Below are 14,275 nucleotides of genomic sequence, written 5' to 3'. Positions count from 1 at the left end.
ACAATCTCTGCAAAGTGTAAACCTATTCGAATAGCCGTGTCCACGGTCATGAACATGCGAAGGTAGAACTTTTTTTACTTGACTCTGGTGCGTGTGTCTTGATGAGTGAGTGTGTAGACTAGATGTCCTTGTGATGAGATTGGTGGCTGAATCCGTCAGGATCTGTGTAGTGCTAGAGATACACCCGATGTGATAAAAGGTACTACAGAGTGAGGTATAGTCCCTCCCAAGATTGAGAAAAACACCAGATATAGCTTTTTAACTGATTTTAGACTTTTTAAATTGTTTTAAAGTCAATTATAGATAATACAATTGGACACCTGCATAAACTACTTTACGCCTAAAACTAAACCGTAAAGCCTTATTCTTGAATCACCCCTTTATGCATATATTAAACACCTTGAATTAGTATAGGGCTTGCTGAGTACCTTCCGTACTTATTCTTGTTGTTCATTCAGATGAAGAAGTCGATGCTAACTTCGCCGGATGTGAAGGCAAGGATGAAGAATAGTCTTAGAAGTCGCGCCCGCACCCTAATCTGTTTGTGGTTTGGACTTTTGCTTTTCCGCTGTGTTTTGTTGGCCTCTCGGCCACGTTTGTAATATTCGGTATGGTTTGTAAACCTTTGTACTCTGTAACTTTAATAATTATGTTCAAAATTTAATTATGATACTACAACTGATATATTATACGTATCAACTATTTAATTTAAAACCCGGATCTAGGGTCCTACACTCATGGCCCTCCTGATTTGCGACCGTAAGGGGAACTAATTCCAAACATCCACCACCGTGTTCTTGTGGCTCCCCTCGTCTCACCTGCTCAATCGTCATATTATCTATTGTCCAAGCCAAGCAATTACCATTGCTCCACTGGCTCTTAAATCATATTCTATAACACAACACATCATGTGAGTTTACAGAGAGATTATGATAGAAATATAAACTGCAACATACAATTATACACCAACATGCATCAATATATATAATTAGCCCAGTACAAATGCTTGCCTCCAAATTAGAAGCAATAGAATGAGAAGGCCATGAATATAGTCGATTAATGGATGTCCTAATAGGACTGGTAATAACAGCTTTCTCTCTGCGTTTCGAAAATAAAAGCTTGCTCTTTAACCACCCTACCCTTCAATTTGCATTTGCATGCGATATATAACCAGCAAGTTAATCCCCTATGCATGCATATATGGATCCAAAGAAGCGTGGCAAAACTTGTTACATTCTCATCTCCTCTATATCCACCTAGCTGCTATATATATCCAAGATGAAACTGCTATGATCCACCAAACGAATTAGGCAGCTTGCACTCATAGAAGGTACATAGGTGTAGGCTACATTCATCCGAGCAATCGGCGGCGTGCATAGGTGTGGTGTAGCAGCGATGGCTCCGCGGCGACCGAGCATGGGGCGGCAGAAGATCGAGATCCGGCGCATCGAGAGCGACGAGGCGCGGCAGGTGTGCTTCTCCAAGCGACGCGCGGGGCTCTTCAAGAAGGCTAGCGAGCTCTCCATCCTCTGCGGCGCAGAGGTCGCCGCTGTCGTCTTCTCCCCCGCCGGCAAGGCCTTCTCCTTCGGCCACCCCTCCGTCGAGTCCATCCTCGACCGCTTCCTCGCCTCCTCCCCTGATGCAGGTGCCGGCCTCTCCTCCGCCGGGGACCGGGCGGTCTCCGAGCTGAACCGCCAGCACGGCGAGCTGCGCGCGCAGCTGGAGGCGGAGAAGACGCGGCAGGAGCGCGCGGACGAGACGATGCGGAAGGAGCGCGCGGCGAGGAGCCCCGCGATGGCGTGGATCGACGCGGAGGTGTGCGCCATGGGCCATGACGACCTGGCTGCGTTCGGAGCCGCACTAATGGGCGTGCAGGCCGCGGTGGCGGCGAGCGCCGACCAGCTACTGCGTGACGCGCTGCTCGTCGGCCGCAGGGGGCGTCCAGCGGCCCAACTTGCCGGTGGTGCCTTCGACGTCGGTGCGTTCGGTGTCGGCGTGCAGTCCACTCCGGGATTCGCCGGAGTCGACCTGCAGGGGTTCGGGCACGCCATCCTCGGCCCCTCCTTCTAAAGCATCCAATGCATGTGCCCTACTCGATCTACTTGTTTCATGCATGCATGCATGGACGCGTCGTGCTTTGTTTGGTTTGGAGATAACATCACAACGCTTCGCTGTATGTTTCTCCTATTATATGAAGATCATTACGTATTGTTCTTACCTTGCTGCGCTCCATCTGTTAGCAATGATATTCTTGTTTAAGCGGCTCTTCAAAATGGAAGCATTTAGCTAGCCTTGTTTTTTTTTCTCATTTTTTAGAATTTTCTCTGCGCTGCTTTTGCAAACCAATTTCATGGTTTTTAGCCCCTAAGGGTTACTACCACATCTCTGTAACGTGCAACTAGTTCAATGAACGAAAATGGGGGAATCCACACTATTTCAGTAAATTAGGTGTCTCAAACATTATTGCATTGCGAAATCTCTTTTCAAGGTGTAAACAAACAAAAATATAACGCTCCGTTGAGATCGATTCGTCTCGTCAACCGTGTCACGATTGTTCATCATGCCCAGAAACACGGTCCACTGTGCAATGACTGCACCACATACATATTATTGCAGGATACAAGAGGGAAAGGGAAGGGCTAGTCAGGTTCTTCTAGTGTTACTTATGAAACAAAATATCTCCTACGTACTTTTGCTGCAATTCACCATATGCACAACAAATTAGAGCTAAAAAAACAAATTAAGCTAGCCAAATGTCATACTGTCGCAATACAAAATCCAGCCTGTAGCAGTAATATTTCTAATCAGTTGTGAGTGAATGCCCTTGTCCCTTGTTCTAGTTATGAATGAACATCCTGCCTTTGGCTTCCGATTCGCATAGCTGGCTAGGCGTGGGTGTCCATTAAATTGTTAAATACTCCCTGTGTTCTAAACTAAATGCCATTAAGAATGCGTGCATTCAAACATTTATAGCTTTCATCACAAATATATTAAAAAATATTAAGATTTGATACATAAAAACTGTTGCTATAGTAAATTTTAGTCGTGAAAATACTTTTCAACTAATATTATTTTTTAACTTTACCGTCACGACCCCAACAAGACCCGTCATATTGTTATAGAAATTAACTTATAACCATGTAAGACTATAATTAAATAGAGATGAGAAATGGATCGTTACCATTTTACTACCCTTTGTTCACATTTAAGAGGTATTTTATATGAAGATGAACATTTTACATGCCAGTGAAATACAAATATTAAATTAAGGTTCTTGCTACGCCCAGTCATTTCCTTTTTACACTCGACTTAGTCCATATTTTATATGATGCAAAAAAATATAGCAACAAGCAAGATTAAGTATGATAAATCACACTCAGCAAACGGGTATATGATATTAGCAAAACCAACATAATGTGTGGAAGCTAAGATAATGTTGTAACTAAACCAATATGCAATTAACAATAGTACAAACAAATAATCAATAAACTGGTGTCACACATGTCCGTAAGCTTCCCTACTTAGGAATCATATGGGTGAAGTTTCACATTTTTACACTCTATAAAAGTGTACTCCGATATCAACAACATCGTCTAGAACACCATACATGTTTAGAAAAGCAGAGCTCTTTATCCTCCAAAATATGATATGCACACACCTTAGGCCGTTGATAGTTACGGATCGGATGGCTGGAGAAGGGAGGAAGTGATGCTCGTGGCCGCATTGGCATGTGAGTCCGGCGGGAGGGTGGGGACCCATGTGTCAGCCACGTTTGACTCACCAGCGTCACTAGATGGCTGTCTATGTGGGCCTCACCCATCCACAAAAGATTAACCCTGCTACTAATAGTGCGATAATGGGTGGACACTAATGTTGAGTCTAGAAGTTTAGCTGGCTGTAGTGTACACCCATTAAGACTATGCCCAAGAGATTTTTATCTTCAACGATTTCACTTAACGGTTTTTGTTACGAAAGGATTCTCGAAGTCATTTCTTTTAGCGATTCAACGGTTTTCCTTCACGATTCCCATCACGAAGGAATTCTTAGAGTCATTCCCTTCAGAATAGGATTATCTCTACTTTCCCTTCGTGATTCCCCTCGAAGGGAAGCTGTTGAAGATGAGAGAAAATAAAGAAAATGGAAACGGGAAAAAGAATTGGGAAGGAAACAAAATAAAGAAAATATGATTGGAGATGGTCTAACAATCTGATCCCATGCATTCCCACCATTAATCTCATCTTTAAACACTTGAACATGACATGCTCTTCCCCGCCCCCCCCCCCCTTTTTTTTTGGTCTCCAGACAGGCTTCAACATGATATCTTATACAAAATCATTTACGTCGGTGTAAAAAATAAGGATGCCCTATTAGGGGTTTACATCGGCAAATACCGGCTGACAGTAGATATTATCAAGACTGTGGTCTCACCACGTGACTAGTTACCTGATTGCAGAAGGAAATCTCACGACTAGCCCTTACTGGTCGTGAGACAGGTACCCACCTAACTAGTCTAATCTCATTTAATGACATCCACTCAACTATTTTTCTTCTCCAAACACCTCCTTCCGGTAAGCAAAGTCGTGACCGATGTAGAATGTGCCCCATCCCGTAGCATGCGTGTAGGCAGGTGTGGTGCCGTTCGATGGATGGGACAAGATTTGCAGGACGGCCAGACAAATGGGCTGGTCGCGGGACAAGTACTTTTCTAATTAGTCTAATCTCATTTAATATCATCCAATCAAATATTTTTCTTCCGGCGAGCAAAGTCGTGATCGGTACAGAAATATAGTGCCCCGTCCCATAGTATTAAATGCTACAAGGATGACCTTGCAGGCTGTAACATCCCAAATTCTTAAACATGTCATTAAGCACTCATGAGCATCATTAGCATCATATTTAATTGTTTTGAGAAATTTTTAACATGCAATTTAAATTAAACATAAATGGTTAAAATTAATATTAAGTGATACATTATGAAGGAACTCACAAAATTACCATGCAGAATAGGGTTGGAATTAATTTTAAAAATTATTCCATACATATGAAGAATATTAATGAATTTCTCAAATTTTTGAGAATTAAATTGAAGCCTTAAAAATTAAAATAAGTTAAAAAATTACAACTTTGAAGAATTTTAATTGATGTTTGGCTCAGTCTTTTTGTCAAACTAGTTAAAATGGGTTGAAGTGAGCTCTAATTTATTCAGAAAAAGTTAAAGAAATTTTAGATAACTTTTAGACCACTAGAGAAATTCAAGAAAATAAATGAAAAAAAATAAATGTACCAGTACAAACCAACACCAAAAACTAACTAGCTTTCTTCTCTCTTGCCTACTGAGCTCATAACCGTTTGGACACTCGTGATCGTGAACAGAAATATCTCTGGGCAGGTATCACAACTCCCTCTGCCTGGACACAAGCATCATCCTCAATCCTGATCTCCTCTCGGTTTCCTGCTCTCTCTTGCTCCCTCTCTCACCAGAGCACAGCAGCAGCGCAAGCAGGCCTTTTCTATTTACTCTGTACCATGATTTGGTAAAGAAAAGAGAGACATGAGTAAACGAACAGATACACTTGCTACTTTTGTCACTAACCTTGTCTTTCAGTCAGCTTTGTCTCATTACCGATTATGCATATAAAATCTATTTTTCCTTAAAAACATAAATTATTTTTTTTAAAAAAATTAGCTGATAATTTTATTATCTTTTTAGATTCTATCTTAAATCATGACGTATTCTCTCGTAGGATATACACATCTTCATACTTTAAATTTATACTTAATATTACTATATCTAATTTTATTTTTTCGTTGTAGCGCACTGTAATGGTAAATTCTAAGTGCCAAATTACAGGAAAATTGGTAAATAATCAATTTCCTATAGCAGTTCTCTGAAGTTACATGATGAGTGATATGGTGGCTCACATATGGAGCTCATTTAGACTATTTTTAACTATATTTTCTTTATTTTATTTTTTTATTTTTCTCATCGTTTCTATTTTTTTTATTTTGTCTCATCTTTAAGGGCCATCTTCAACTATATTCTTTTTATTTTGTTCCATTCTTGATTTTCTTCTCTGTTCCTATTATTTTTATTTTCTCTTATCTTCAACAGTTTTTCTTCAAGAGGAATCGTGAAAAGAAAGTAGAGAGAATTTCATCCTAAAAGGAATAAACTTGAAAATCCTTTCGTAACAAGAACCATAAAGGAAAATCGTTAGAGCGTTGAAGGTAATAAAAACCCCTTCACGACGGGATTTTCGTCCCCGAAGTGAAGTCTTTGAAGATGGTCTAACAGCTTACTTTCAAAAGATTCGTGAAGTGAAAGAATAGAATCCCGTTATAAAGAAAATAATTTTAAGAATTCATTCGTAACCTAAACCGTAAAAAAAAATCGTTAAAACTATAAAATAAATGAAAATTCTTTCATAAATTTTTTTTAATCCCTCACGAGAATCGTTCTTAGAGTTGCTCGTCAGCGACCACGTCACCGAGACTTAAGTAAGAGGATCTCGTTCCTCGCCGGCAGCCGGGGTCATCTTCTCATCCCCTTTCTCGTGCCACCGATTTGTGGTTCCGGCTGTCATCCAGCACCTCGCCGGCAGCCGGGTCGTCATACCACCCCTCATCCCGGCACCCCAGCCCCCTCGTCCATCGTTAGTCAACTCGGACCAATGCTCCTTGCCTGACCGCGCCGCCGAAACCACTCTCCAGCACGCACGTCTAATTCCACCAAAGTCTTCTCTCCCAGGCCTAACCCTCCCCATCCCCCTCCTCTTCTACTGGTTCTGGACTGGAGTGGAGATCCATCCGGACTCGGATCGACTTCTTCCTTTGCTGGTAAGGAACCCCGAACCCCGAACCCCTCACCTAGCTTGCTCCGATGGATCGATTCCTTTGTTCTAAGAGTTAGTTTTGCTCTTGGGAATCTTCCGTTTCTTTTCCTGTGGCTAAGAGCAACCAGTTCCAAATCTTTTTTTTCTTCGCTTCAGTCTGTAAATTCCTGATTTGTTTGCCATGTTGTGGATAACTAAGCTAACCCATCCATGGTTCTCTACTAGGTTCTTCTTCCTCAGCTGGCGCAAGATCCGTTTCACTTGGCCGCCCCATTGGACTACCCAAGGTGAGGGTGCAACGCCCATGTTCAAGTACACAACTTGTATTCAATCATGGTGTCCTTTGCCCTAAACTAGTACTACTGATACCAGCTTATTTTTTTCCAATTTTTTTTTACTGAGCCCCCATGAGAGAGTTAATTTTTAATAAAGCTGCCATCTTTGTTACAAAACTTCGCTCTTTTCTGTCAAATTTCTGATGTGGAAGTGTTTTGTTAAAGGGACTTGCATAACACTAAACCAGATCATAAGAAGTCAATCATTGGAACACGTTACATGTTTTAGCTATCCTTGATGCTTACTTTTGTTAACTGTTTGTGCATAGCAGGTTGATGATCCTTGGGTGAGTCAGAGGATAGAATAAGGGTGAATTGTGGTTGATTTTTCATAGGATGGAATCCTTGTGGAAACTGACCTACTTGCTCGAGCCGGCATCACTTGCTCTCATTGGCACAGCCATTTCTGTGGCCTATGCATCAGCATCACGTGCTCTGGACTATGGCAAGGAGATGGAGAGGAACTTGGACTTTTCAGAGGCTTCCATCACATTGAATCGTTCACAAGCTCTAATGATTCCCCTTGTGAGCTCGTGCAGTCTGTTGCTGATGTTCTATCTGTTCTCATCTGTATCACACCTCATGACGGCTTTTACTACTGTGGCCTCAGCGATGGCACTCTTCTTTTGTCTGTCTCCATACATAACCTACCTCAAGTCGCAATTCAATCTAACGGATCCTTACGTGTCGAGGTGCTGTTCAAAGTCATTTACCCGGTTGCAAGGTTTGCTGATGCTGTTCTGCATAGGCACGGTGTTAGCCTGGTTGGTATCAGGGCATTGGTTGCTAAATAACCTACTGGGGATTTCCATTTGCATAGCATTTGTCAGCCATGTGAGGCTTCCCAACATAAAGATCTGTGTGTTGCTTCTTGTCTGCTTGTTTGTGTACGATATTTTCTGGGTGTTCTTCTCAGAGAGGATTTTTGGAGCAAATGTCATGGTCTCTGTTGCCACTCAGAAGGCATCTAATCCTGTTCACACAGTAGCAAACAAACTCAGCCTACCTGGATTGCAGTTAATTACAAAGAAACTAGAGCTTCCAGTGAAGCTCATCTTCCCCAGGAATTTGTTGGGTGGGATTGTTCCAGGAAGCAGTACTGGTGACTACATGATGCTTGGCCTTGGAGACATGGTAAATTACTTACATTGCAATTTTTTGTTGCAAAGATTTTGTGTTATGATTTTAATTGGATTCCTAAGCCCACTATAGAATAAGTAGCCTTGGATTCTACTTCTAATACCACAAAACTTATGCCGAACTACCCACTATATATCTTACCTCTGTGTATGAACTCTGTTCTGTTCCAGGATAAGTTAAACACCAACTGGCATGTCAATTTATTATCAACTTAGTAAACATTGTTTATGCTAGATGGAACTGACATTAGAGATGAGATGACAACAGCTTGTGAAGATTCACTTAAAGAATTTATAGGCTAGGCTGAAGCAATGCAAGAATTTGTTCACTGTGAACTTCAGTTTGGTAACTTTCTTTTTCAGTTTCTGTCACTTTGTGGTAAATAGTTTATCAAGGCAGTAAGCCACGCACGGGCACACAGCACACTCCTCAATCAGCTTGATAAAGAATTAAGTTTGGTGTAGAATAATGCACTGTACTATGGTAATCTGTACCAATTCTATAGCTAGCTGGGCAGATCTGCTTTGCACGTAAATATTTGCTTGTTTTGCTCTAAAGCTCTCAATTCTGAGATAGAAGTGAACTGAGTCACAGGTGTGAATTGTCATGTTACAATTAGGAAAAGTATGTCTGGCCTTACTAGTTTTGATGCATAAAAATGCTGAATGACACTCATAGCTACACTCATGAATACTGGATCACTTTACCCAAGTGGCGGCTAGGCTCAAGTGGTGGTGGCTCAAGTGGTGGCTAGCGGCGGCCGGAGGCGGCGGAGTACCACGGAGAGAGGGGGAGTGCACGGGGAGAGGGTGGGGGCGTCGGTGGAGCTCGATGGAGCGGGGGAGGAGGACGATGGGCTCGACTGTGGTGCTCGTTAGCTTGGAGGGTCGACAGCGTGGCGTGGTGTCGGTGAGGCGCGGAGGCGACGGTCGAAGGCGGGGAAGACGATGCAGCGAGGTGGATTCTGGCAGTTGAGCGATGGCCTCGGCCGGGGAATCGAGGGAGGATGCGGAAGAGAAGCTCCTTGGAGCTCCCCTTGGCTCGACTGCGGCGGAGAGGGCTCGATCGCGGTGGATTTCACAGCGGCGGCAGTGGAGCTCGGGTAGGGAATGGAGAGAGAGATGGTCGGAGCACCGTCGACGGCGGCCGGCGGCGTTCCATGGCGGCGGCTAGCGGAGGGGTGTGGTGTGGGAAGGAGAGATGAAGGGATGGCTAGAGGAAGAAGAAGCTGACATGGCAGCCACAGTGGCAAAAATTTGGTGATGTGGCAGCTACGGTGGCGAAAACCACCATTGAAACCGGCTTAGGGGGTTATGTGATTCGGTATTGAAATTTAGGGGGCTAAATGGATGGTTTTAAAGTTTAGGGGGTTAACCGGACCACTGGCATAGTTCGGGGGAGTAAAATGGATTTCTTCCCGTAGATTTCATCATCATGTAGTTAGTGTATTTTAGGCAGCATAGCTGCTGCTGTTTATCGATTCCTTGTGTATTCACCATGAAGTATATTTCAGATAAAACAGCATGACTACTAGTCTCCAAGATATGCCTTCTGTGGTCAAATCACAGCAAGTTGAGCTTCTCTCTGAATGCTGCATTATTCGTCAACTTTGCTCGTGCTTTTAAGTAACCCGTATCCATACTCATGATTCATATTATAATCAGTTGTATACCTGTTCGCTGTGATGTCTGTAGGCCATTCCAGGGATGCTTCTAGCTCTTGTGCTCTTTTTTGATAACCGTAAGCATAAGGATGTGAATGTTCCATCAGACGTGTCTCCCTCAAAACGGCGGAATTACTTGTGGTATGCCCTAATAGGGTATGGCATTGGCTTGGTAGCTGCATTGGCTGCTGGGATCTTGTCTCAATCTCCCCAGCCCGCCTTACTGTACCTGGTAGGTGTTGCCAATGCTTTTCAAATATTATTAGCATTTTGTCCTACTGAGCCATGTTTTTCATTTCTTTTTTCTTTTTGCGAGGAGAGTCATGTTTTTCTGACTTGGCCGCAATGCATTGCCTATCATTGAATCATGATTGTGCCAGTTTTCAAGCTATGGTGTCGTCGCTCTGACAGAGTTTGTAACTTTCAGGTGCCATCGACGCTGGGGCCTGTCATGTACTTGTCATGGTTAAGGAACGAGCTATGGGAGCTGTGGGAAGGGTCAGGGTCGATTCTAAACGAGAAGGCTCGTTTGTTGGAGGTCTGAGATCTAAGGGGACCTTAAAAATCTCAGCCGCCTGTGATGTAACCTAATTAAAGATACTGCAGTTCCTCATACCGAAGGGGAATATTTTTAAGCTATAATGGTCTAGTAATGTAAGGTTATACCCTGTTATCCTCGCAAGAGGAAACAGATGTATCACTTAACTGCCTGTAATAGAAAGGTTCATTTCATTTCTTAAACCCTCCGATTCACTCATGCTGGGCTGCTTGAACGGTGAGGCAGTGCCACCAGTGATGAAGTGACGTAGTGTAGCTGTGTTAGTTTGCAAGATGATGACGATGATGTGGTGCCGTATAAAATAAAAATTCAATACCCTATTTGTTACTTGCTAGGATCTCAGTGTGTACTCTATATTGTCATGTTACTAGCTAAATTGGTGTTTGGTCGAATTTTAACATAATAATAATGGGGTTTCCGCAGCATTTGCTGAAGAGTTGATGGTAACCATTCACAGAGAAGTAGCAATACAACCTTTTTTTTCATATTAAAGCAGAATTTGTATAGTCTGTACATGAGCGAAAAATGGTGACTAACATAAATAGAGCTTGTGTATCCTGTAAAAGATCAGAAGAGATGAAGAATGTCTGAGCCCAGAAAATAGAGCTTGTATATCCTGTAAAATGGTCGTTCCTGCTGATGCTGGGAACGGATAGCCTCCATCAATCTGGTGTACTTGGCCAGTGGTCAGGCTCAGCCTGCTCCAGTTCGTCGTTCCAGAACACCAAAAACGAGATGAGTGATGAGTACGGCTAAGCCAAACAGTACTGAAACTTTTCATGCTTCTTCACTTATAACATGAGCATTGATGAAACTGAAGAACCTCGGCTGTTGTTAGGTGTAAACGAGCGGATGGTCAGTATTCTTGGTCTCACGATAGATGAAGGACGTTTAGAGTAGTATAATTTTTTTTTATTATGTTATAAAGAGGGTTTAACAGTAGTAGCTTGATCTAGTTAAGTCTAGATTTTATTGAATACACACTTATAAAATTATAATACTAGATAGCTCATAGAAGCCCATGAACGAATTGAAAAGAAGATAAAACTTAAAAAAAGAAGTTTGAATTGGATAAATTCTGAAAAACTTTATATGTCGAACGGTTTGACGCTAAGGAGCTTGTACACGTCGGAGTATTTGTTCAGAAGCGGGCCTTAATAATTGTACACGCCGAATGATCTGACGAGGTTAAGTTGGTTGCGCTGCAGTATTTTCAGAAGAAAGATTTCAAGTTGTACTTGTCCGATAGATTTAAGCTCACTAGCACTCAATCTCATTTTTAAACCCAAACTCTCAAATCCTTGCTATAATTAATGTACTAGAGGAGTGAGAGGACTCTAAAGAGGCTATGGATTTTTTTTTTGTCTTGGTTCAGCAACACTGGATGAAGGAGAGAAGGGGGTATTTAAACCTAGCCCCAAAAAACTAGTCGTTCCAGTACTTTTTGTACTGACCTGAAGTATCCGGATCATCCTTCGAAAGCGCCACAGAGACCTCTGTCCGGAGTCCTATCCGGAGGGTCCGAATCTTCACCATATCCTGGAGTATCCGGATCAATTCGGAGACTCCAGGTTGGACACTCAAGTCCAAACAGAGAGCTTGACTCAGAGTCTAACTCGGAGACTCCGGGCCACTGACTAGAATCCAGAGTATCTGGGACAACTCGAAGACTCCGAAGTCAGTACTTAGGTTCTACGCTAGCACCCCTAGCCAGAGTCTTACTCGGAGGTTCCAGCAACCCGGAAACTCCGGTCAGCCAGACACTCTGGGTGCAAACAAACACTAAGACCTTCCCGGTGACCGTGGGGTGATTGTGTCTCTCATATTTGGTCTAAAAGAGTCATTTGAGTACTAAGACCTCTTCAAGTTAACCTAAACACATCTCTCTTGATAATACAGCATTCCTAAACTCAAGTTCGAGAATAAAAACAATTTAAATTTAACGAGTAACTACATGCCGCTTCTCTTTTCTTTTTGAGGGACGTCAACATTGTTTAACTTCTCTAATGAGACTAAAACTTGTTCATAACTTCAATAAACACATTAGTTCCTTAATCGTTTGTCATCAATTATCCAAAACCCACATATAGGGCCTAGATGTACTTTCAGGCTACGCTGGAGTATTTTTAGAAGAAGGATTTCAAGTCCAAGTCGGATGGTTCGGCGTACATATTGGATGCTTCGCTGGAGTAAAGTACAGAAGATTTTTCTGTTGAGTGGAAAATGGACTGATACACGCCGGATGGTCCGACACATATATGGGAGACATCGTGGAAGTAAAGTCAAGAGGAATTTTCTTTGGTTCAATAGAAGTTGGACTCATACATGCCGGATGATTCGGCGTATGTATCTCATGCTTCACCGGAGGATTCAATGCTTGCAATGGTTAGTTTTGGGTGGACGGTTCATGCTCCACAGGCAAAAGAGTGTACTAGAGTGATTTGTAAAGTTCTTAATCAAAAATTAAAGATATCATTAGTGCAAGGAGAGTAGCAAATGTGCATCTAGTTATAGTCTAAGCTTGATTTGGGATAAGTGAAGCTATTGGCTTGTTACTTTTGGTGATTGGCAACACCTAACTGATCTTGGTGATTAGAAATATTTTGGTGAGTTCTGTGAGTTCTTGTGGAAGTCACAAGAGGAAGCTTTGTGTTTGGTTCGAAGCTTGTCAATCTGGAGATGAAAAAATGGCTATCACAAGTGAGCACTTGAGTCTTGATGACTCAAGGAGGAATGATATTTTTAATGGAAAGAACTAGAGAGAAGTGCCAACTTTTCGATATCTCAAGAAAAAAAATCTAATGTCTTCTTATCCATCCTTTTACTTTTCCATATTTGCTTTGAATATTTATATTCTTGCAAGCTAATATTCCGCCTTCACTTTGTGTTGTAGTTTGCATGCTTTCATGCTTATAATTCTATATTTTTTCATTATAGTTACATTACTAATAATTTAGGATAAGATTGTTTACTTGTTCTAAGTTCGATTAAAATAATTTTAATTAATAGTCTAATTCACCTCTTCTTGAACATTGGATCCTTTCACCGTATATATAACTTTATTAACTCTCAATAGGAGGTGCTTTCAACTTTCACAATTATACAAGGAAATACGTAGCATGCATCTTGAACCTACTGCATATTTGTAGGTGGTAATAAGTAAATAAGTGCGATGAGGTATGCAGTAAGCTAATTGGCTACGTCGTTCTTTCCAAACCTACTTTCCTTCCATTATTAACAATGCAAATGTTCCATGCTGAAGTACACGAAGAGAATCAAATTGCTGCAACAAACGCGTAGGTTCAGTATACGAGTTCCAGTTGTTATCCAAACACCACAAGAAGTTGAACCAAACAATAGTATGTAGAAATTGCAGTGTTTTAATTCCATATGCTCATTTCCCTAGCACCAGTATTTGCAGACAAGAGGAATTGTGTTCATTCCCGGCTCTGATTGCAAGCTGAAGTTCCAAGGCAAACAGAGAGTAGTGTACAGATACTGTTGAGACATGGGTTACCATCTTACAGACAAGCCCAATAAAGCTTTACACCGACTAATCAAGCTACCAACTTATGAGGTAAGAGAGATAACTAACAATTCCTCACACAAGGATCAAGAAAGCATGAAGACCAGCAGAACAAATCAGCAGCAAAATCACGGATCCGCAAAGGCAAGCAAGTATTAATCGAATCCCTTATAAAATCAACATAAATCAATTCAATCCCTAACAAAATCAACATAAATC

General features: G+C 41.9%; 2 protein-coding genes across 5 annotated transcripts; both read left to right on the top strand.

Annotated features, from left to right (window-relative positions):
* Positions 1 to 1,314: 1,314 nt before the first annotated feature.
* On the top strand, positions 1,315 to 2,070 carry LOC133895233 (agamous-like MADS-box protein AGL29). The gene has a single exon (XM_062335387.1). The coding sequence runs from the start codon at positions 1,396 to 1,398 to the stop codon at positions 2,068 to 2,070; it is 675 nt and encodes a 224-aa protein (XP_062191371.1). The 5' UTR covers positions 1,315 to 1,395.
* Positions 2,071 to 6,500: 4,430 nt separating this feature from the next.
* On the top strand, positions 6,501 to 10,712 carry LOC133895446 (signal peptide peptidase-like 1). Of its 4 annotated transcripts, none has more exons than XM_062335760.1 (5): positions 6,501 to 6,837; positions 7,074 to 7,120; positions 7,441 to 8,302; positions 10,003 to 10,203; positions 10,399 to 10,712. In XM_062335760.1, the coding sequence occupies exons 3-5, from the start codon at positions 7,505 to 7,507 to the stop codon at positions 10,513 to 10,515; spliced, it is 1,116 nt and encodes a 371-aa protein (XP_062191744.1). In that variant the 5' UTR covers positions 6,501 to 6,837; positions 7,074 to 7,120; positions 7,441 to 7,504; the 3' UTR covers positions 10,516 to 10,712. The 4 variants fall into 4 exon arrangements, with proteins under 4 accessions (XP_062191744.1, XP_062191745.1, XP_062191742.1 ...); XM_062335761.1 differs by having other exon boundaries at positions 7,438 to 8,302; XM_062335758.1 differs by having other exon boundaries at positions 7,059 to 7,120.
* Positions 10,713 to 14,275: the final 3,563 nt, after the last annotated feature.

The sequence above is a fragment of the Phragmites australis genome, chromosome 16, assembly GCF_958298935.1.
Source record: "Phragmites australis chromosome 16, lpPhrAust1.1, whole genome shotgun sequence".
Taxonomy (NCBI): Eukaryota; Viridiplantae; Streptophyta; class Magnoliopsida; order Poales; family Poaceae; genus Phragmites; species Phragmites australis.
This window is presented reverse-complemented; position numbering and strand designations above follow the sequence as displayed.

Coding starts and splice junctions, on each gene's coding strand:
- LOC133895233 (XM_062335387.1), top strand. CDS start 1,396: ATGGCTCCGCGGCGACCGAGCATGGGGCGGCAGAAGATCGAGATCCGG.
- LOC133895446 (XM_062335760.1), top strand. CDS start 7,505: ATGGAATCCTTGTGGAAACTGACCTACTTGCTCGAGCCGGCATCACTT. Junction 8,303..10,002: donor TGCTTGGCCTTGGAGACATG/GTAAATTACTTA, acceptor TGATGTCTGTAG/GCCATTCCAGGGATGCTTCT. Junction 10,204..10,398: donor AGCCCGCCTTACTGTACCTG/GTAGGTGTTGCC, acceptor TGTAACTTTCAG/GTGCCATCGACGCTGGGGCC.